Source organism: Octopus sinensis, unplaced genomic scaffold (genome assembly GCF_006345805.1).
Source record: "Octopus sinensis unplaced genomic scaffold, ASM634580v1 Contig09239, whole genome shotgun sequence".
NCBI lineage: Eukaryota > Metazoa > Mollusca > Cephalopoda > Octopoda > Octopodidae > Octopus > Octopus sinensis.
Window position 1 is genome coordinate 1 of NW_021831717.1, and position 21,372 is coordinate 21,372.

General features: G+C 36.1%; 1 protein-coding gene across 1 annotated transcript; it reads right to left on the reverse strand.

The window, feature by feature from the left end:
* Positions 1 to 6,008: 6,008 nt before the first annotated feature.
* On the reverse strand, positions 6,009 to 20,760 carry LOC115228035 (adhesion G protein-coupled receptor G3-like). The gene is made up of 6 exons (XM_036498812.1): positions 20,533 to 20,760; positions 19,488 to 19,658; positions 15,485 to 15,643; positions 9,285 to 9,413; positions 8,739 to 8,888; positions 6,009 to 7,949 (listed from the first exon to the last, which is right to left on the reverse strand). The coding sequence occupies exons 2-6, from the start codon at positions 19,488 to 19,490 to the stop codon at positions 7,824 to 7,826; spliced, it is 567 nt and encodes a 188-aa protein (XP_036354705.1). The 5' UTR covers positions 19,491 to 19,658; positions 20,533 to 20,760; the 3' UTR covers positions 6,009 to 7,823.
* Positions 20,761 to 21,372: the final 612 nt, after the last annotated feature.

The following is a 21,372-nucleotide window of genomic DNA, read 5'->3' on the forward strand; positions in this document are numbered from 1 at the left end:
CTACAATACCTCGTGGGTATTTGAAATTATCTTCAAAGTGGGTTAAGAAAATTTACAAATTTACATATCTGCAGCTTTCAAACATACATCCGATCGGCTTTAAAAACTTTAATACCCACAACTGCCTCTGTAAGCACCCTTTTTTTTCTTCTCTCTAAAAACATCACGCTTTTCTTTTTGTGGACTTGCAAAACCCTAAAACTTTCTATGAAAATCTGACTTTTCTTTGCTTCCTCCCAGAATATTCAAATATAAATGTAAACGTATACTCTTTATTGCAAAAACACACCTGTTCTTCTAACTGGACATACAAACATCTCTAGAGGGGTCAACTTCAACCTCCACAATATTACCTTGCACGAAATATACAAACACTTTTTATTGCAATAACACAAACGCACATGGAAAAAATAATGACGCTAAGATTCTCTCTGGTCGAACACAACTTCTCTATTCACAAATAATACAGAACAGCCCTTCCAAATAAGCACGAAATATACAAACACTTTTTATTGCAATAACACAAACGCACATGGAAAAAATAATGATGCTAAGATTCTCTCTGGTCGAACACAACTTCTCTATTCACAAATAATACAGAACAGCCCTTCAAAATAAGTTAAGAAAATTTACAAATTTACATGTCTACAGTTTTCAATCATACATTCGACCAGCTTTAAAAACTTTGATACCCACAATTGCCTCTGTAAACATCCTTTTTTTCTTTTTTTCTTCTCTCTAAAAACATCACGCTTTTCTTTTTGTGGACTTACAAAACCCTAAAACTTTCTATGAAAATCTGACTTTTCTTTGCTTCCTCCCTGAATATTCAAATATAAATGTAAACATATACTTTTTATTGTAAAAACACACCTGTTCTTCTAACTGGACATACAAACATCTCTAGAAAAGTCAACTTCAACCTCCACAATATTACCTTAGAGGAAATATACAAACACGTTTTATTGCAATAACACGAACGCACATGGAACAAAAAAATGATGATGCTAAGATTCTCTCTGGTCGAACACAAGTTTTCTATTCACAAACAATACAGAACAGCCCTTCCTTAATTTTTCTTAAGCCTAATAGTAGTAAACATCTGAACTTTTTTTGACCGATAGGACCGCACCTAAAAAATAAAAAATATCACTGATGGTGATGGTGATGATGGTGATGATGATAATAATGATAGTAATAGTGCTGATAATCTATCTATCTATCTATACACACACACACACTCAAAGAGTTCAACCAACACAAAGAAAGTATTATTTGACAGGCAAGAACTCTGGTGTTGAAGACAGTCAGCCAGCCAACCACCAAGCCAGCCAACGAGACAGACAGACACTACTGTGATGGTGATAATGATAAAAAAATCAAAAATAACAATAATAAGATACTGCTGTGACTACACATAAAACAATATCATTGATGATGATGGTGGTGATGGTGATGGTGATGAAGATAATGATGATGGTAATGGTGGTGATAATGATGATAGTGATGGTAATGGTGATGATAATAACAATAATAAGCCGACTACGGCTGCAATAATGGTACGATTATAATTGTAACGACAATGATGGCCGTCTCCCCACGAGCCAATCAAAGCTAAAAAATGACAACATTATCGTAGCACCAAAATGTTTTTGGAAACTAAAAGGGAAACTAAATCAGTATACCAAATCGCTTGTCCTATGGTTAATCTGGAAGCGCGTCCCCCAGGGAAGAGCCAGCCTGGGATCGAAAAGTCATCAACTGGCACAAACTCTTCTCCGAATACGGACATGGATGGTCACTTGAACGGGAAATCCCCCAACTCGAGCCCTCCAAGTTCACCACCACAACCACCACAAAGAAAAATGTAAGCGGAACAAATGGACCCGAGAAGAGTATAAAGAAGTAATATACGCTTATTACTATGCATTAGGTAGGCCATCTCAAGAGAGACACACCGCAAACTCTTACAGTATATGGAGAACACGGAATCAAGACAGTAGGCCCTATTTGGACGAGAACAAATTAGCAAATGTGAGGAGGGATATCCTTAGAAATAACAGACTCACAGACAGTGAAATAAACGCGATCAAGCACGCAACGGAAAATGACATAAATATAAGACACAAAGGAAATGAAGAATCAGATGAACAGTATAGCCCGCCACGAGGCTTAATTGAAAGACTGCCATCTGACCAAAGTACGCAAAGGCCTGAAGATACAAGAAATTCTATTGTACCTGTTAAAGATAGCCAGGAAAACGAAAAAACAACAGTAACTGAAGATCTCGCATTTGCTGAAGAACACAGAGAGTCTATGGCAGAAATGAGGCAGAAAATCCTGAATACGCTTGAAGTTGTAAGACATACAAGTATGAATGACAGAGAACCGCTTCATAAACTCTCAAATACAAACCAAAATAAAAAACAAATCCAAATTGGCAACTATGTAACAAATGAAATAATACGAGAATTAAAACCTGATTTTACTGAGTTAAATGAAATTATTTACGCTTCTGCTAGGGCAATTGAAACCAGCTGTATGCCCCCGAAAAAACAAAGAAAACAAAACCTGGGAAGAAATCAAACCTGGAGAAGTAAAATTGAAAAAGCGATTGAATTTATGAGAGGGGAAATATCAATATTAAATGAACTAATATGTGGAAATGATGTAAGATCCAGAACAGGAAGAAAGATGAAGAGAAAATTTGGATCCTCACCAAGAGAAGAACTGATATCAATAAAAGAAACGCTGAAACAAAAAGTCCAAGCAAAAGCCCAAAGAATACGAAGATTTGAGAAGAGAAACAAGTTTTACAAGCAAAATAAGCTGTTCACATCCAATGCCAAAAAATTCTACAGAGAAATAGGGAAGGAGAAAGTAACCGCTAAAGAACCCCCTCCCATGGAAGAAGTTCAAAACTTTTGGAAAAGGATTTGGAGTGACAAGAAGACGTACAACATAAATGCAGACTGGATTATACAAACTGAAAGATCCTACCAAAATTTACAACAACAATCATGGGAAGACATCACAATAGCAGACCTAAGAAAGGCACTCACGAAGGCCCATAATTGGAAATCCCCCGGTAAAGATAGGGTGCCGAATTTCTGGCTCGCATCGCTCCCATGCGCACACGGTAAGCTAGTTCAGCTGCTCAATGGAATTATGAGAGACCCAAAGAAAACACCTGAATGGTTAGCAAGTGGCATTACTTACCTACTCCCAAAGAATAACGAAACCAACCTTCCAAAAACTATCGGCCTATAACCTGTCTATCCACCACGTATAAAATCCTAACATCTATCCTGGCGGAGAAAAAATATGCATTCATGGAGAAGAACGATATTTTCCCCATTGAACAAAAAGGGTGCCGCCGAGGCTCTTACGGATGCAAAGATCAACTGCTAATCAATCGTATGATCCTTGAGAACTGTCACAACAAGCTCAGAAATCTCAGCACCGCATGGATTGACTACAAAAAGGCCTTCGACAGTATACCGCATCCATGGATCTTGAGATCGCTGGACATCTTCAAAGTTTCCCCTGTGATTTCAAACTTCCTGAAGCACAATATGTCGTTGTGGAATACGAATCTCCAATTACACCACTCTAATGGAGTACTTGCCTCAGAAAATATAAACATCAACTGTGGAATTTTTCAAGGTGACTCACTTTCACCTTTAATATTCTGCATAGCCCTAATACCCCTTACAAGTGAATTAAACAGAACAGGGTATGGGTATAAAATTGCCAATAAAAAAATAAGCCATGTATTTTATATGGATGACTTAAAACTTTATGGTAAAGACAATAATGAACTTGAAGGCCTATTGCGCACCGTGAAAGCATTCAGCGATGACATCGGGATGGAGTTTGGACTTGAGAAGTGTGCCAAGGCCACTTTCCAGAAAGGGAAAGTGAAGACCACAAATTCAGTCGTGTTAGATGTTGACACAGTCATAAGAGAGCTTGAGCAAGAACAAACATACAAATATTTAGGGATAAATGAAGGCTCTGGTATTCAGCATGCAAGCATGAAAGAGAAAATCAGGAAGGAATGTTATAGGAGAGTTCGTGCAGTCCTGAAATCTGAACTAAATGCACGTAACAAGGTGTTAGCTATAAATTCCTTAGCAGTTCCAGTTGTTACTTAGAGCTACAATGTGTTGAACTGGAATATGAGTGAAGTAAAGAATATAGATAGAAAAATACGCAAGCTGCTGAGTTGTAATAGGATGCACCACCCAAAGGCAGACGTAGATCGCCTTTACCCTCCCAGAGCCCAAGGAGGTCGAGGCCTGATCCAATTTGAACTAGCTTACAAAACAACCACAATTGGACTGGCCAAATATCTCGAAATATCGAATGACTGGATGCTAAAGCTCGTGGAAAATCACGAGAGACGAAAGAAGCTTCATTCTATCATCAAGGAAAGCAAAAAATTTGCTATTGATCTCGTGCAGGATACCCAAACTGAACAACCCGAGGGATGTACGGCAACTATTGTTGCAAAGAAGGTGAAAATGATGGCAATGAAAAAAGCGCACGAGCAATTGGCTGATAGGTGGGAGGAGAAACCTCTGCACGGCAAATATGTGACCCGCAGCAAACAAGCTGATGTTGACCAGAAGCAAACCCATCAGTGGCTACGGAGCTCAGGGCTAAAAGCAGAGAGCGAAGGTTTCATCCTGGCTGCTCAAGATCAAAGCCTATTAACCCGGAACTACCAGGCCAATGTGATGAAAAATGGAGCAGACCCAAAATGCCGATTCTGCAACGACATGATTGAAACAGTGGACCACCTAATCTCTGGATGTAAAGTCTTAGCACCAGTGGAGTATAAATTAAGACATGAGAGAGTTGGCCAATATCTCCACTGGCTAATAAGTCGGCATTACAATATCAAAACTGCCGACAAGTGGTATAATCACCACCCTGAGGCTGTAACTGAAGGAGAAAATGTAACCATTCTGTGGGACTTTCCAGTACATACAGACCGAACCATCAAGGCCAATAAACCAGATATTGTTGTGAAAGACCAAAACAATAAAGTTTGCTTATTGATCGACATGAGCATCCCCTGTGATCATAATATCTCAGCGAAAGAGTTTGACAAGCTCAGAAAATATAAAGACCTACTCATTGAAATTGAGAAAATGTGGCATCTCAAGGCGGTTACAATACCAGTGATCGTAGGAGCACTAGGAATGATCAAGAAGGGAACCGAAAATTATATGAGAATGATCCCTGGCTTACCATCCCTGCAAGAAGTGCAAAAGATTGTCTTAACTGGTACATCACACGTATTGAGAAGAGCATTGTCGATGTAGAACTGTTGCTGCTCATGTATTTTAATTTAACTTTAAAAAAAAAAATGAACGAACTACTGAGTTTGGTTTAATGGCCTACCAATGTATACTATGAGTTTCTTTGCCCTAGGAGTCGGGAAGACACTCGGCAAGAAATGGAAACAAATTTGAAAGAAGAAAAAAAAAGTAATAATAATAATAATATAATATAATAATAATAATAATAATAATAATAATAATATTAATAATAATAATGGTTATGCTTCAAGAATTCTTCGCTGCGTTCTTGAAGAATGACCAGTAAACAAGTATCATCTAATTCTTATGGCTGTCGTCAACTGACACTTTCCATCATACCCAGCAAAATAAGCTGAGTTTTCATATAATAATAATAATTATAATTATAATGATAATAATAATAGTGATAATGATAATAGTAATTATAATGATAATAATAATAGTGATAACGATAATAGTAATTATAATGATAATAATAATAATAATAGTAATACTACTACTAATATTAATAGTAATAGTAATAATAATAATAATAATAATAATAATAATAAAATGATGATAATAATAATAATAATAATAATAATAATAATAATAATAATATAATAATAATAATAATGATAATAATAATAATAATGATGATGATGATGATGATGATGATGATGATGAGGATGAGATGATGATGATGATAATAGACCATTCATGATAGTGTTTCAGAAGACTTAGATTTCTGCTTCTTAGATTTCTATTCAGATTTCTGTTTAGGTTTAGGAAATATTGGCCAGTTTTAAGCAACCGCAGACATTCTCGGAATCTCAATTTAGTTCCTCATTAGAGTACTGCTCACATCTATGGAAGAGTTTGCTGCTATACGCACACACACTCACACGTAAATACACACGTATGTACACAACAAAGGTACAGCACACACGCACACATACACATCACACAAGCAGATATTCTCTACCATAAACAAAAGTGGTTCGTCCAGCTGAATGACAAATATTATTTCACAAAGACACTCTAACTTCCCCACGCATCCCCTCCAAAAATCCAAAGATCAACTTCTCTACTTTAATAAAGCAGCTTATTTATTAGCTGAGGATATGTAACTGTTACTAAAGAAAGCAATTTGAATGTTGACGTATGTATCAAAATGTCGTTCCTAGATTTATTTTATTGATGGAAATTTCTGCTTTTTTTCACTGCGTCACGTTGCCGGATGGAGGTTTTTAAGGCCTTTTTTTAACTGCGGAAATATAAAAGATACCCAAATTATTTGCAAATCTACTTTCTACAGACATATCAGCAACAGCATTTTTCAAATTACAAGCTTAATCAGGCGTCAGCGAAACTATATCACTGACAATATCCTTTTATATTTGTTGAAGGAATTAAAAACCCGAATAGGAAAAATGATTGTAATTTACTTGATTTCACCAAATATACACTTGTCTTATTGTCTTTCAAATGAGTATTTCTCACGCCTTGCCTTCTTCATAACTTCCAAGAAAGTAGATATTTTTAAATAAAATTTTATTCAAATAAATTTCAGGTGACGTAGATTGCGATTAACCTGGAAGTTATTTTGATTGATGTAGAATACAATTATTTTAGAAAAATCATTTTAAGACCTATTCCACCTATCTCCATTTAGAATTTGTTAAATGCATACGTTTTCCATAAAAGGAAATTTTCAGAGATACTGGCTTAATTCAAAATATAATGAAATTATCAGTTGTGAATTTGTTGAAACGGATATTTGTTATGCTACAGGCCTTAGAACAAGCCAACTTGATCTCTGGATTCATGCTGTATCTAGCATACTAAATGACCACGTCCATTGTGTTTTTGTCTAAAAGTGGGAGGTTAAGCGGTAATACCTGGTTTCTTCATAAAGTCTAACACCGTATTGGTGAGAGCTTGGTATGATTCTGAATTTGGTTACTGAGTGGGATTAGACGACTAATCTGGGTAGGATTAGACGAATAAAAGATACAAAGGAATATGCCAGAAAAATGACACAACTTTGGAATCAAATATGTGAAAATAATTTAACGACTGCAAGTAGTAGTAGTAGTAGTAGTAGTAGTAGTAGTAGTAGTAGTAGTAGTAGTAGTAGTGGTGGTGGTAGTAGTGTAGTAGTAGTAGTAGTAGTAGTAGTAGTAGTAGTAGTAGTAGAGACGGAGTCACTTCTGTCACTACTCTTTTCCTCTACTTTTTCTGAATTGCAAAGCTATAAATTAATTCTACTTAAACACACGAGATAGATTATTCCGCCCCCCCACTCCTTTATCTCGTGTCATCATTACAGTGTGTCACTTAAATATTCTTCTCTATAATATTTATCCAGTTACTCTTCATCAAAGTGACAATATTCTGGAATTCTTTCCTCGACCTGCATCGATCTGATCAGCCTGTGAAAACCCCACGAACTGACAGATGTTGTTTCTCTGTATTTGAACAATTTATAAAAGAAAATAGAAATTGAAATACTTACCTGAAACAAACATGAATTATTATTGTAAAAACAAGACAGACGAATGAAATTCCAAAGCCAGCGTTGGATACAATAGACAAGTAATTTGCATTTTCTTTCTCTCCTTCCTTTTGGTAGACATCCTACAAGAGAAACCAAGAGTTTAGCCTCCTCCTACTCCACCTTCCTTATATGTCAGTTAACACTTATACAAGGAGGAGTTTGTGTATAATACTGGTGTAGAAAGTGGTGACCACTGTATGCTGCATTAATAATGTTCCAGGCGATGCTGACACCAATAGAAACAACATCAATGACCTGACTATTTAATCTCAGTCTTCGTGATGTCAGGTGATGGCAGAACTGGCATGGAGTGAATTAACATGTGCCTTTAGATCAGCTTTTCCTTTAGGCCGAAATAGTTACCATAGACAGCGGTACTGTTTTATTGTTGTAAATAGCAGTGGTACTGTTTGACTGGCAGATATTTGGATACATGTGTATTACTGACATGAATGTTTCAAGTGAACAAATGTCATGCACGAGAGGAGAGATCTTCTAACAGAATCACGAAGAGACCAAATGTTTAACGTCTGCAAACCAAGCATGTCTCAACACAAATGAAGATTTTTTAATTCAAGAGGGATGATTCCCCTTCACATCAACAGCGGAGGAATTTCTATACATTACATTGAGAATGGTAGTTTCGTACATCTAAACGGAACCATCCGGAGTATAAAGTATAAACAACAGCAATGGCAAGAAGAACAAAAGTAACTTTTTAAAATATATCAACCTTATACATTTACCAAGATACTCTGCATCACAAAGTGCAGTGGATATGTTATTATACAACTCCTTAAAATTAGTAAGGCATAGATATAACTGGCAAAAATTACAATTAATTGATAACTTGTCAAAATATTACCAACCATTAGTACGGCAAAACTTTTAAGACGGTCACAGGAACAAGTTACTTCTTTTCCAGGTATATAATTGGACACATTGCAGCCGTTTAGGGACCAATGGGGATCCAATCCCGAGCTTTCATCCCAGTAAACACATTGTGGTTTGTTAGCATTCTGAAACAAATTAAAACCTGATAATTTAATCAAATTACTTGGTAATTAGAATATATGTAATTATAATGTGACTCGTTAGACTTAGAAAACACCGAACAAACGATGGTTGTCAATGCTTGGTTGGTTTTGACATTGTGAAGTCCATATCAGATGCTGTGACCTAGTTTAACTGACCTTTTCATCTCGCTTATAAATCTGTCTTTTCTCATGATTTACACTGCACCGTCATAACAATGGATGAAAAATTCATTGAATGGAGTAGTTCACGAAATATTTAATGAAGTATAAAACGACGTGGTGGTCAGGAATGGGATGTGTTTCACCATAGGTCGACTGGGTTACGGATGACATGAATATAAACAGCAAAAGCAGCAATAATAAACACACAGCTATTACCTGGTTTATTAAATTGAAGGATATATTAATTGGTTCATCAAGGTTGCTTATTGAAATGTTCGGGATACTTGTAGCAAGTACATGGCTGTTAATTTCAGTATTTCCTTTGGCACTGGAGTTTTGTGTTACCTGTGAAGAGAAGTTATTAAGTAAATTAATCTATTCAATGGAAAACATTATTAAAGCATGAAACGATCAAACGTTAGGATTGTTGTAATTAGACATCGTTACTTTAGCCAACAGCACAACTTCATAAAATATATACTGGTTTCAAAAGTTGGCACAAGGCCAGCAATTTTGTGTGTAAGCAAAGTCCATTACATCAACGCCCGTACTCAACTGGTACTCATTTTATTGACTCCAAAAGAATGAAAGGCAGATTCGACATCGGCGAAATTTGAACTCTGAAAGTGAAGACAGATGAATGGTTGTGAGCATTTTACCCAGCATGCTAACGATTCTGCCAGATGGAAGTCTGACAATAATATAATATATACTACAAAAGAGCGGTGAGCTGGCGGAACCGTTAGCAGGCCGGGCGGATTGCTTAGTAGTATTTCGTCTGCCGTTACGTTCTGAGATCAAATTCCGCCAAGTCGACTTTGCCTTTCATCCTTTCGGGGTCGATAAATTAAGTACCAGTTACGCACTGGGGTCGATATAATCGACTTAATCCGTTTGTCTGTCCTCGTTTGTCCTCTCTGTGTTTTGCCCCTTGTGGGTAGTAAAGAAATAGGTATTTCGTCTGCCGCTCCGTTCTGAGTTCAAATGCCGCCGAGGTCGACTTTGCCTTTCATCCTTTCGGGGTTGATAAATTAAGTACCAGTTGCGTACTGAGGTCGATTTAATCGACTGTCCCTCCCCCAAAATATCGGGCCTTCTGCCTAGAGTAGAAAAAATATATACTACAAAAAATATCCCATCTCCATTGACAGTTGTACTTGTTCTAAGGAACATAAAAGTTTTTTGCATTGAATTTTTTTTACATAAGGGCTGCCGGTATTTAAGAAATCTCTTGGTAATCAACGAATCCTGCGTTCAGCCTCACTGCTCAGCACCTTGATTAAATAGATTTCTAACACTGACGGTCGATAAATTGGTCTGTAATCCGCTTGTGATTAAAAAGGTGTATATATATATATAAGTGTGTGCACGCGAGTCCCGTGTGTGTATGTGTTTGTGTTTATGAGTTTGTATGTGTGTGTGCGAGTGTGTGTGCATGTGTTTGCGTGTGTGTGAATGTGTGTGTCTTTGTGTCTGTCTGTAAGCGTGTAGTGTGGACGCATAGCCAAGCGGTCAGGGTGTTGTAACATGGAAATAAAAATACACTCAAGTTTTCAGTCTTTGCTTTCGTGCATGTGTGTGTGTGTGTGTATGTGTGTACGTGCGTGTATGTGTGTGCGTGTGTGTGTGTCATGACTCTTCATAGGCACAACAAAATTTGATTCAACACACGAATTCACATTAAAAATCTGGCAAACTAAATAAAGTCTATACATGTTCGGGCTGAATCTGATAATTTGCATAAAAAGAAAGACAACACGATGTCTTGTCCAAAAACAAAACTATTCTTAAAAACTCAAAAAAATATCCACCAGTTTATTGCTGGGAGGAAACTGTCTACTCAAACTAGCTCCCATCAACTTCTACCATGACCTCGAGACAACTCTGGAACCTAGCTCATGCGCTTCTCACAGGGTTAATGGAAATGTTTTTGAAAACCTCCTTGATCCTAGCCAGCAGCTTGCTGTTACAGGCAGACAGGTTGATGTTTTTCACAAACAACCACTTCTGACTCTTTCCGGAGATATGGCAAGTGGCCATTTGCTGTTGTCACACATGACGCCTTTGAGCAGCAAACCTCGCCAGTCAGTAGCCGCCTGAATCCTGCCTAAGGTCCTGTTCAAAGATGCGGAGATGAATTTTCGGCGTTTGGACGCAGATAGATTGCATAGTGTATCCCTTCCTGCTGGTCACTTCCTTGTAGTATCCATTGCTGCTGTCCATGCCACAGCCTTTACAGTGTTCACAGAGCAATGAGCAGCAATCGTGATGTTGGCATTTTGATACTAAGGGCTTTCTTCAGCTTCCGCCTACCATATCCACTTACAAGGATGTGGTATGCTTGGGGTTATACTAAAAGGAACTTCCCCAATATGCCGTGCACACTTACTGGACCCAAGACCACACAGTTGGTTCTCTGAGCTTCTCAACAATACGTATATATACCATAAGAATACATATGTCTGTGTACATGTGTACGAAAATGCATATATGTAAGAGTTATCATCTTCATGATGATTGTTATTTAGCATGTTTTCCATGATGGCATGGGTTGGATGCTCGGAAAGGATTCCACAAGCCCCAGGAGCGCATCGGCCTATAATGTCGGCTTTGACATTGGTTTCCACAGCTGAATGACCTTCCTAATGCCAACCACTTTACAACGTGGACTAAGTGTTATTTCCGCATTACCAGCCCAAGTAAGGTTACCAAGTAACTTGTAAAACAAAGAATAGAAAAGAAAATCCCCCTTGGCAGCGAGGAAGCATATTTGAGAAAATGTGGGTGGCATAATGCCAGTTTCTGAAGGTTAAATTATGATGGAGAGACAAGCACAGGAGTCTGAGAAGAGAGGAGATGCAGGACTACCACGCTCTGTATGTGTGTAGGTAGCAGTAAGTGAAAGTAGGATGTAGACGTTGGTAACGAGGTGTCTAGATGCATCATCAAGGTACAAGAAGATAAGTATATGAGGGTATCCAGGCGGTGGAACACGGGGAAAGAAACCTGTGGGTCAAGAGAGTGTAAAGACAGGTGGTAAAGATGAGGCAAGAGGTTGAGTGTTTAAGTGATGAACGAAGGTGGTGTGGTTGATGGTTAATGTCATCAGAATGGAGTGTTGGGGAGAGAGAGAGAGAGAGAGAGAGAGAAGAGAAAGAGAAGTGGATCAAGAAGGTGGAAGTGATGGTGGTGGCACGGGAGTCATTGAAAATCGATTTGATGAATGAAAACTGAACGAAAACTGTCATATACACACACGCGCGCTCACGCATGCATATACGCATGTGTGTATATATTTTTATGTTTGTGAATGTATGTGTGTTTGTCTTTGCTCTCACCAGCGCATGACAGCCTGTGTTAGTTTGTTTACATTCCCTTAAAGAGTTCAGCAAAAGAATTAGAATAAGTACCACGCTAGAAAAATATAAGTGCCGCGGTCAATTCGTTTAAGTAAACCATTCAATGTGGTACTCCAGCATGGCCGCAGTCCAATGACAAAAACAAGAAAAGGATGCATCACCGTCATACAAGCGGGGTTCTTTTTTTTCTTGAAACCCTGTTCTGCCACGGGAAAGGATTGACTTGTTTGAGACAGGTGAAGTTTGGTGTCCGGAACGACATTTGGCCGGAGAAAATCTGGTTCAATGAATTCTGTCTTCCCGATGCAAGCAGAGGAAATGGTCCTTAAAAGGATGACGACGTTGTACATGTGTATGTGTATGTGTGTATGTGTGTGTGTGTGTGTGTGTGTATGTGTGTGTATGTGTGTGTGTGTGTGCGAGAGAGAGAGAGAGAGAGGGGAGAGAGAGAAAGAAAGAAAGAAAGATAGACAGAAAGGAAGAAAGAAAGAAAGAAAGAATGAAAGAAAGAAAGATAGAAAGAAAGAAAGAAAGAAAGAAAGAATGAAAGAAAGAACGAAAGAAAGAAAGAAGGAAAGAAAGAAAGAAAGAAAGAAAGAAGACAGGAAAGAAAGAAACACAGAAAGAAAGAAAGAACGAAAGGAGGAAAGAATGAAAGAAAGAATGAAAGAAACAAAGAAAGAAACAAAGAAAGAAACAAAGAAACAAAGAAGAAGATAGAAGAAAAGAATAAAGAATGAACAAAGAAAGAAGAAGAAGAAAGAAGAAAAATAAAGAAAGAGAAAATAAGAAAGAAGGAAAGAAGGAAAGATGGAAAGAAATAAAGAAGAAACAAGAAAACAAAGAAAGAAAAAAGAAAGAAAGAGAAAGAAAGGAAGAAATAAAGAAGAAAGAAAGAAAGAAGAAAGAAAGAAAGAAAGAAAGAAGAAGGAGAAAGAAAGAAGAAAAAAGAAAAAGAAAGAAGGATGAAAGCAAGAAGAAAGATGGACGGAAGAAAGAAAGAAGAAAAAAAAAAGAAGTAAGGAAATAACAGAAGAATGAAAGAAAGAAAAGAAAGAAGAAAAGAAAGATTGAAGAAAAGAATACAAAGAAAAACAAAGAAGAAAGAAGAAAGAAAGAAGAAAAAAAGAAAGTAGAAAGAATGAAAAAAGAAAGAAAGAAGAGAGGAAGAAAGAAAGAAGGAAAGGATGACAGCTAAAAGAAAGAAAGAAAGGATGACAGATAGGAAGAAAGAAAGAAAGAAGGAAAAATAAAAAAGGAAAGAAAGAAGGAAAGAAAGAAGGTAAGAAAGAAACAAAGAAAGAAGGAAAGAAAGAAAGAAAGAAAGAAGAAATAAAGAAGAAGGAAAGGATGACAGATAGAAAGAAAGAAGGAAAGGATGACAGCTAGAAAGAAAGAAAGAAAGAAAGAGGAAGTAAAAAAGAAAGAAAAAGAAAGAAAGAAGGAAAGAAAGAAAGGAAGAAAGAAGGAAAGAAAGAAAGAAGGAAAGGTTGACAGATAGAAAGAAAGATGTGACGTGCGTGTGTTTTGTCACAGAAGTTTCTCCTAAGTGATTTCGTGTATCTTATCAGAGACCCCTCCGACAAAGTTTATCGCTGCCATTGTTTTAAATTTTTATTTCAGTTATAAATGTTCTTCCCATCGTTCCTTGAATCTAACGTTGTTTGGAGAGCAAAGAGGGATTCCATTTGTCCCCGGCCAACTTCTACAGAAATCAGCAAATGTCTTTCGGTTTTTTATATTTGAACAAAGATTCTGAATAAAGTCCGAATGTCTGTAGCGGTAGAATCAAGTTGGAACCTCAGTGTCTCAAGATTCGTTGATGTTATTTCTGCTTTTGATAAACTAATTTTCTTAAGAGAAGTCTATCCGAAACAAAACTCAAAACAAGTCCCTCCCGAGTTTCTTATTTCTTTATAAGCCACAAGAAGCCAAACATAGAACGGGGACAAACAAGACAGACAAATGGATAAGTCGTTACATCGCCCCATGCATAACTGATACTTATTTAATCGACTCCGAAAGGAGAAAGGCAAAGTCGACCTCAGCGGAATTTGAACTCAGAACGTAACGGCAGGCGAAAGGGCTTAACACAAAGGGGACAAACAGGACACACAAATGATTAAGTCGATTACATCGACTCCATGTGCGTAACTGTTACAGAATATATCGACCCTAAGAGATGAAAGGCAAGACGACCTCGCGGAATTTGAACTCAGACGTAACGGCAGGCGAAAAGGCTTAACCAAGGGACAAACAGGACACACAATGATTAATCGATTACATCGACTCCAGGCGTAACTGTTACAGAATATCGACCCAAGAGGATGAAAGCAAAGACGCCCCTCGGCGGAATTTGAACTCAGAACGTAACGGCAGGCGAAAAGGCTTAACACAAGGGGACAACAAGGACACACAATGGATTAAGTCGATTACATCGACTCCAGTGCGTAACTGTTACAGAATATATCGACCCCAAGAGGATTCAGGCAAGCACCTCGGCGGAATTTGAACTCAGAACGTAACGGCAGGCGAAAAGGGCTTAACACAAAGGGGACAAACAAGGACACACAAATGGATTAAGTCGATTACATCGACTCCAGTGCGTAACTGTTACAGAATATATCGACCCCAAGAGGATGAAAGGCAAAGACGACCTCGGCGGAATTTGAACTCAGAACGTAACGGCAGGCGAAAAGGGCTTAACACAAAGGGGACAAACAAGGACACACAAATGGATTAAGTCGATTACATCGACTCCAGTGCGTAACTGTTACAGAATTTGAACTCAGAACGTAACGACAGACGAAATACTGCTAAGCATTTCGCCTGGCGTGCTAACGTTTCTGCCAGCTCGCCGCCTTCTCTCCTGAGTTTCTATATGCATAATAAATTGTTCACACACACATGCTCTCATATATAGATGAGTATATTCACATAAACATTGGCAGTTATGTTACATTAGTATTGTTTCTATTATTATCAAAAAGAGCCTCAATGCATCCAAACATTCTCCTGTCAACAAGAAGATGAAAAATGTCCGTTTTTGTTCCATACCCTATATAGCTTATCGTCCCGCATGGAGAAAAAAGTTATCCGCGAAACGGATGACCTTTCTTCGTCTTTCAGATGTTTTAATAAACTCCTTGGTAATGAAATAGATGCCATGATCTTCGCATCTGCTTCTTGTTGGTCGGGATTTGGTAAGTCGTATATCTGGTGGAGAAAAAGAAAGATAAATTGAAATCAATAAAGAATAAATAACACTACTACAGTTGCTACTGCTACTATTATTGTAACCTCTTCTTCCATAACCACTACACGACTACAACATTGCAAGTAACATAATATCTCAAACTACCAGTATCATACACTGCCATTATCTCATACACAAGCAACCATTGGGGTTTCTACGTCGGTCAACTAATTATTGGTCTATTCAATAATTTTCTACATTCTGCCTCGATCGCTTTCTTGTCTTGGGATCGCAGTGAAATGGAGACAGAAGTATTTTGTACAAAATTCCCATTATTTTCAACCAATGACATAATTTTCTACTATTTATTCCTGAAACGTTTATATATTTGTTGTGCAAGATTTTTTATGTGAAGTCGTGTGTTGAAACAGATATTGTTATATTTCGGAATGGTCATTTTGCCAGTTTAGCCAATAAAAACACACGCACTATATATTTGGTGTTATTTTGCTTCAGTGTTATTTATTTTTTACATTAATCTTAATCTTATTGGCTAAACTGGCAAAATGACCATTCCGAAATATAACAATATTCCTGAAACGTTTTGTAACAAGCATACATACAAAAAACCAAATACACCCGTGTACTCCATTTGCTACACACAATTACACATGATAATGTATTTAGCTGAAACATGCACAAACTTTTTATATTTTTCTGATGAAGCAAATGATCAGAAAAATAATGCAGTATGAATGTATGCTCTAATTATTGTTATATTGTTCATCTTTTTTATGTGGTTGATATGTATATATATATATATGTACATATATATATATCTATATATATAAAACTCAACTTGTGTGTCTGTGTGTGTGTCTGTGTGTTTAAATTCCCGGCACATCTCCTCCTAGCCAACAAATCGTAGAACCAGCAAAAATGGGTCACTTAAAGTTTAGGCGAATGAAAATTGAACTGCGCTATTTCTGTTCCGAAATTCATCTCGCAAGTGCAAAAATCGATAATGTGTTTGTTTAGAGCTTATCCCATGCATTGAATAGTGAACTTTACTCAGTCAGCTGTTTGACGTAAACTGTGTTCACCACGCGTGAAAGCATGCGTAAATTGCATGAAAAATAAAAAAATCAAGATATAAAAGGAATCGCCGTAAACTTGTAGAATTCGTCAAAAAAGAATTTCGGGATGTAGCCTAGAGGGTTTTTCGTATTAATATATATATATATATATATATATATAGATATATAATTATATATATATATATATATATATATATATATATATATATATATACATACATACATATATACATTATATATATATATGAGAGTATGATAGAAGAAGGCTAACTCTTCCTTCCGTGGAAGAAAATATTCAAATCGGACCATGTTAACACCAAAAATATTTACATCAAAAAGTGCCTTTTTTCTATGAAAATCCCTATTTTTTACGATCTTTTCACTGTTGTGTCGCGCCATTTTTCGGTGTATTTCACTTAAAGAGAATAACAAGCTACATACTGCCAAATTTTTACTTTCAAAAATTCCAATTCTAAAGGGTCTAAACAACCGCAACGCCGGGTGATACTGCTAGTATATAAATCCTTAAATCCTTAAAAATGTTTTAGCCCGAAGGCCGCGGCCATGCTGGGGCACCACCGCTGAATGAGCTACACTAATATGTGAATCCACCTCTGATACGTGTCACTTGGTCAACAAGGGAGTTCGATGCCGCTGCCCGCATCTGTGTCTCCTGTCGTGAGGTAGGTTCATCTGGGACCCCCGACAAGAAGAGATCCAGTTTAGTTTTAAAGAAACCCACATCCACACCATGTAAGTCTCTCAGGCATTTAGGGAGGATGTTAAAGAGCTGTGGTCCTCTGAAACCCAAGCTGTTGCAGTATCTGGACCTGTACTTTGATTGTGATGTTGGAATCTTTGGCACCATGCATTGGCGCCCCGTTCTGCGGTTGGGGTAACTTTGAATGCCAAAGTTTGGGACAAGACCCTCCAGGATTTTCCACATGTATATCACCGCATATCTCTCCTGCCTTCGCTCTAGGGAGAATATATATATTATTCAAGACTAGTTATAGCATTGGGTATATTAATAAGACGCTAAAACATATTTTTATACATTTAAAATCCAGCTAGATCAATTTAATCGTTGAACATCGTAATATATATTGTTTATCAATATTATTTGGATCCTGTATTATTTTGAGTTTGATTGTTGTTGTTATTATTATTATTGTCATTGACTGGATTTGTAGTGGACTGTTGGTTGTGGTTGAATATCTTCATAGTGTATTGTTCATTTGTTCTAATATTTTTGCACCTTTCTTTAATTTATGGGTCTTAAATGTTTCTTACTTTCCATTAGTAAATAATTTTCGCCATTCTATCATTTTTATATATATTGATAGTTATAAGTTACGATAGATATTAATTATTAAACCTATTTATTTAGATTTTTTTTATAAAAGGATCTAACGTATTACATTTAATTTAATTTGAGAATTAATTTTGTTACACAATATATTATTTAAGTATTAGTTGGTAAATTTATTATGTAGTATGAAATTTAAGATAATTAGGTATTATATTAATTGATATTTAGTCAATTATATTATTGAGTGATTTATTAAATCTATAGAACACATATATATTATTATATAGTTAGCTTATTTAATGAGTTTTCTATATGAACCATTTCTTATTTTCATTACGATATTAATGGCCTGTACTAGCATTGTGTATATTAATTAATTTTAAAGTATTGAATAATTTAAAAATTGTTTTTATTTTCACTTAATGTATATTAGTATCTTATATATATATATATATATATATATATATTATATATTAAAGTATATTTATTAAGTGATTCATTTTATTATTCTAGTTTATTCTAACCTGATGGTGGCAAATATTCATATCGAAGTGATTTTACTACTACTATTATTAAATTTTTTTACTATAATCATTTCTTAAATATGGTCACGAAACACGTGTCGTTATTCTACCAAATATATACGTTTCTATTATTTTTTTGCAATTTACTTAATCTTCGGTATATTATTGTTATTTTAATTTTAAAATTTCTATTATATGTAATTTTCTAGATGGTGTAATTTAATTGTTCATTTTGAATTGCTAAAAAGTGTTTTTCTAATATATATTATATATATATATATATATATACATATATAGAATGTAAGGATAAAATTTATATTTTATTAAGTAGCCACCTTGTAAAATCAATTACGGAAAAAATTAATACGAGGTATATAATTTTTTTAAATGCATTATCACAATAAGGGTGATTACGATAAGTAAAGCCGCACGCTGTAACGAGACGCTAAAGTCAAACTATTTCATCAAATATACACACGCACCGAATTCGAAGGAAGGAACCAAGGAGAAAGGTAGGTAGGTAGGTAGGTAGGTAGGTAGTAGGTAGGAGGTAGTAGGTAGGTAGGTAGGTAGGTAGGTAGTAGGTAGGTAGGTAGGTAGGTATGTAGGTATGTATGTATGTATGTAGGTAGGTATGTAGGTAGGTAGGTAGTAGAGGTAGGTATAGGTAGGTTAGGTAGGTATGTAGGTATGTAGGTAGTATGTAGGTAGATAGGTAGATAGGTAACTAGATAGATAGATAGATAGATCGATAGATAGATAGATAGATAGATAGATAGATAGATTGTATACAGACAGACAGGTAGATAGATACATGCATAGACATCTTGTCTTACTTTACATAACAATAAACGTAATTATATTCCATTCTAATGTATTTTATCAACTTGGGTGTTTAGAACAAGAGAGTAATCATGAGAACGTTTAGTACCATTGTTTTTCTTCTTGGTTCATTGGTTCCGTAGAAACCCCATAGAAAAGACCATCGAATGCGTCCGGATTCACTTTGGCAACACCAATACCAAGATTAGAATAGATAGCTGTGACTTGCTGCTCCTCCAGTGGAATCTTTTCTGGGATTTCTTGTATAAGATGCAGCAATCTGTGAGAAATCAAGAAAACGACTTTCCATTAACAATGTGTTTCGAATACGTAATTAGCTTTAGGTGTAATTACACTAATTATTTCGCTTAACAAATTTTTGCATGCTACTCTTGCTTCTAATACTTCTGTTGTTGTTGTTAGCATTGATGCAACAACTTTTATTATTTATGCCGCTCCATATATGACCGCGGGATCTATTTCTTTTTACTTTTCTTCTTCTTCTTCTTATCATCATCATCATCATCATCATCATTATTATTATTATTATTATTCAGTAGTCTTATTTTTATAACGTGCTTTCACTTCACTATCGAGCGCAGCTATGTGTGCCTTGGGTATGTGCTGTGGTTTGCTGTGACGCTCTTATGGTTACTTTATTGAATGTGTTTTACGTAGTATATGTGCAGTGCCTAGTAGTACTATTTTCTGTAAGTTATGTATATTTGTTAGTCCTGGTGTTTTTCTTATGTATTTGTCTGAATGTTTTTTACATCATACTTAATGCGCTCACTATGATAGGAATTGTTTCTGTTTTTAGATTCCACGTTCGAGTTACCTCTATTTCCAGGTCCTTGTATTTTGAAAGTTTCTCCATTTCTTGTAGAGACACGTTGTCATCTGCTGGTATTATTATTATCATTATTATAATTATTATATTATTATTATTATTATTATTATTATTATTATTATTATTATTATTATTATATTATCATTATCATCATTATTATTATTATTATTTTATTATTATTATTATTATTATTATTATTATTATTATTATTATTATTCTACCACTACCACCACCACCACCATTATTACTACTACTACTACTACTACTACTACTACTACTACTACCAAAGTGATTTGAATATTACCTGTTGGCACTTCTATTCTCTTGTTCTGTCTCGGCCAGAACCTCCTCTGGTATGTTTAACAAATTGTTGATACTACGAAGTGTGTGGTTCAAAGTTATATTGGCCGACACTTTCGATACAAGTGGCACCATTTTCTCGTGAAGGTCTACAGCCAATTCAACATCTTCTTTGAAATACACTGATTTCTGGGATACATCTAAAACCTCCTCCAAAATACTGTCGATGTTTCCTGCAATGGAAAATTTAACATGAAATTTAAGGGAATTACAGTTGCTCTGAGCTGAAATATTAGATGCAAAAGTGATGGCGGTGTTGGTAGTGGTATTGGTGTTGGTTGTGGTGGTGGTGGTGGTGGTGGTGGTGGGGTGGTTGTGATAGTGGTGGTGTTGTGATGTTGGTATTGTTGATGTAGTAGTAGTAGTAGTAGTAGTAGTAGAAATAGCAGTAGCAGCAGCAGTTGCTGTTGTAAATAAATAGTTTGGACGTGCTGGCTGATTTGAGAACCATGTGCCATGAAGTGTTAGAAACACATATGGAGAGCGATATTCTCTTACGCTATCAAAAATATTAAAAATATCGGACATTTTCGAAATATTATCCCCCTTGAGGCAAGCCAGGCATGACTTTAACACCGATCTATTAATGATTTCGCTCGAAAGTGGTTCACCATGAACTTTCCATGATATAATAGGAAAGAATACTTTCCGACTGAGATATGTGCAAATTATGGACATGTATAACAGCGACATACAAGAAGTCGTTCAAAGAGGTAGATGCTGATTAAAGAAGGTTGAAATGAGTTTGATTTTCTGGATAAGAAATGCTTAATTTGGGAAAAAA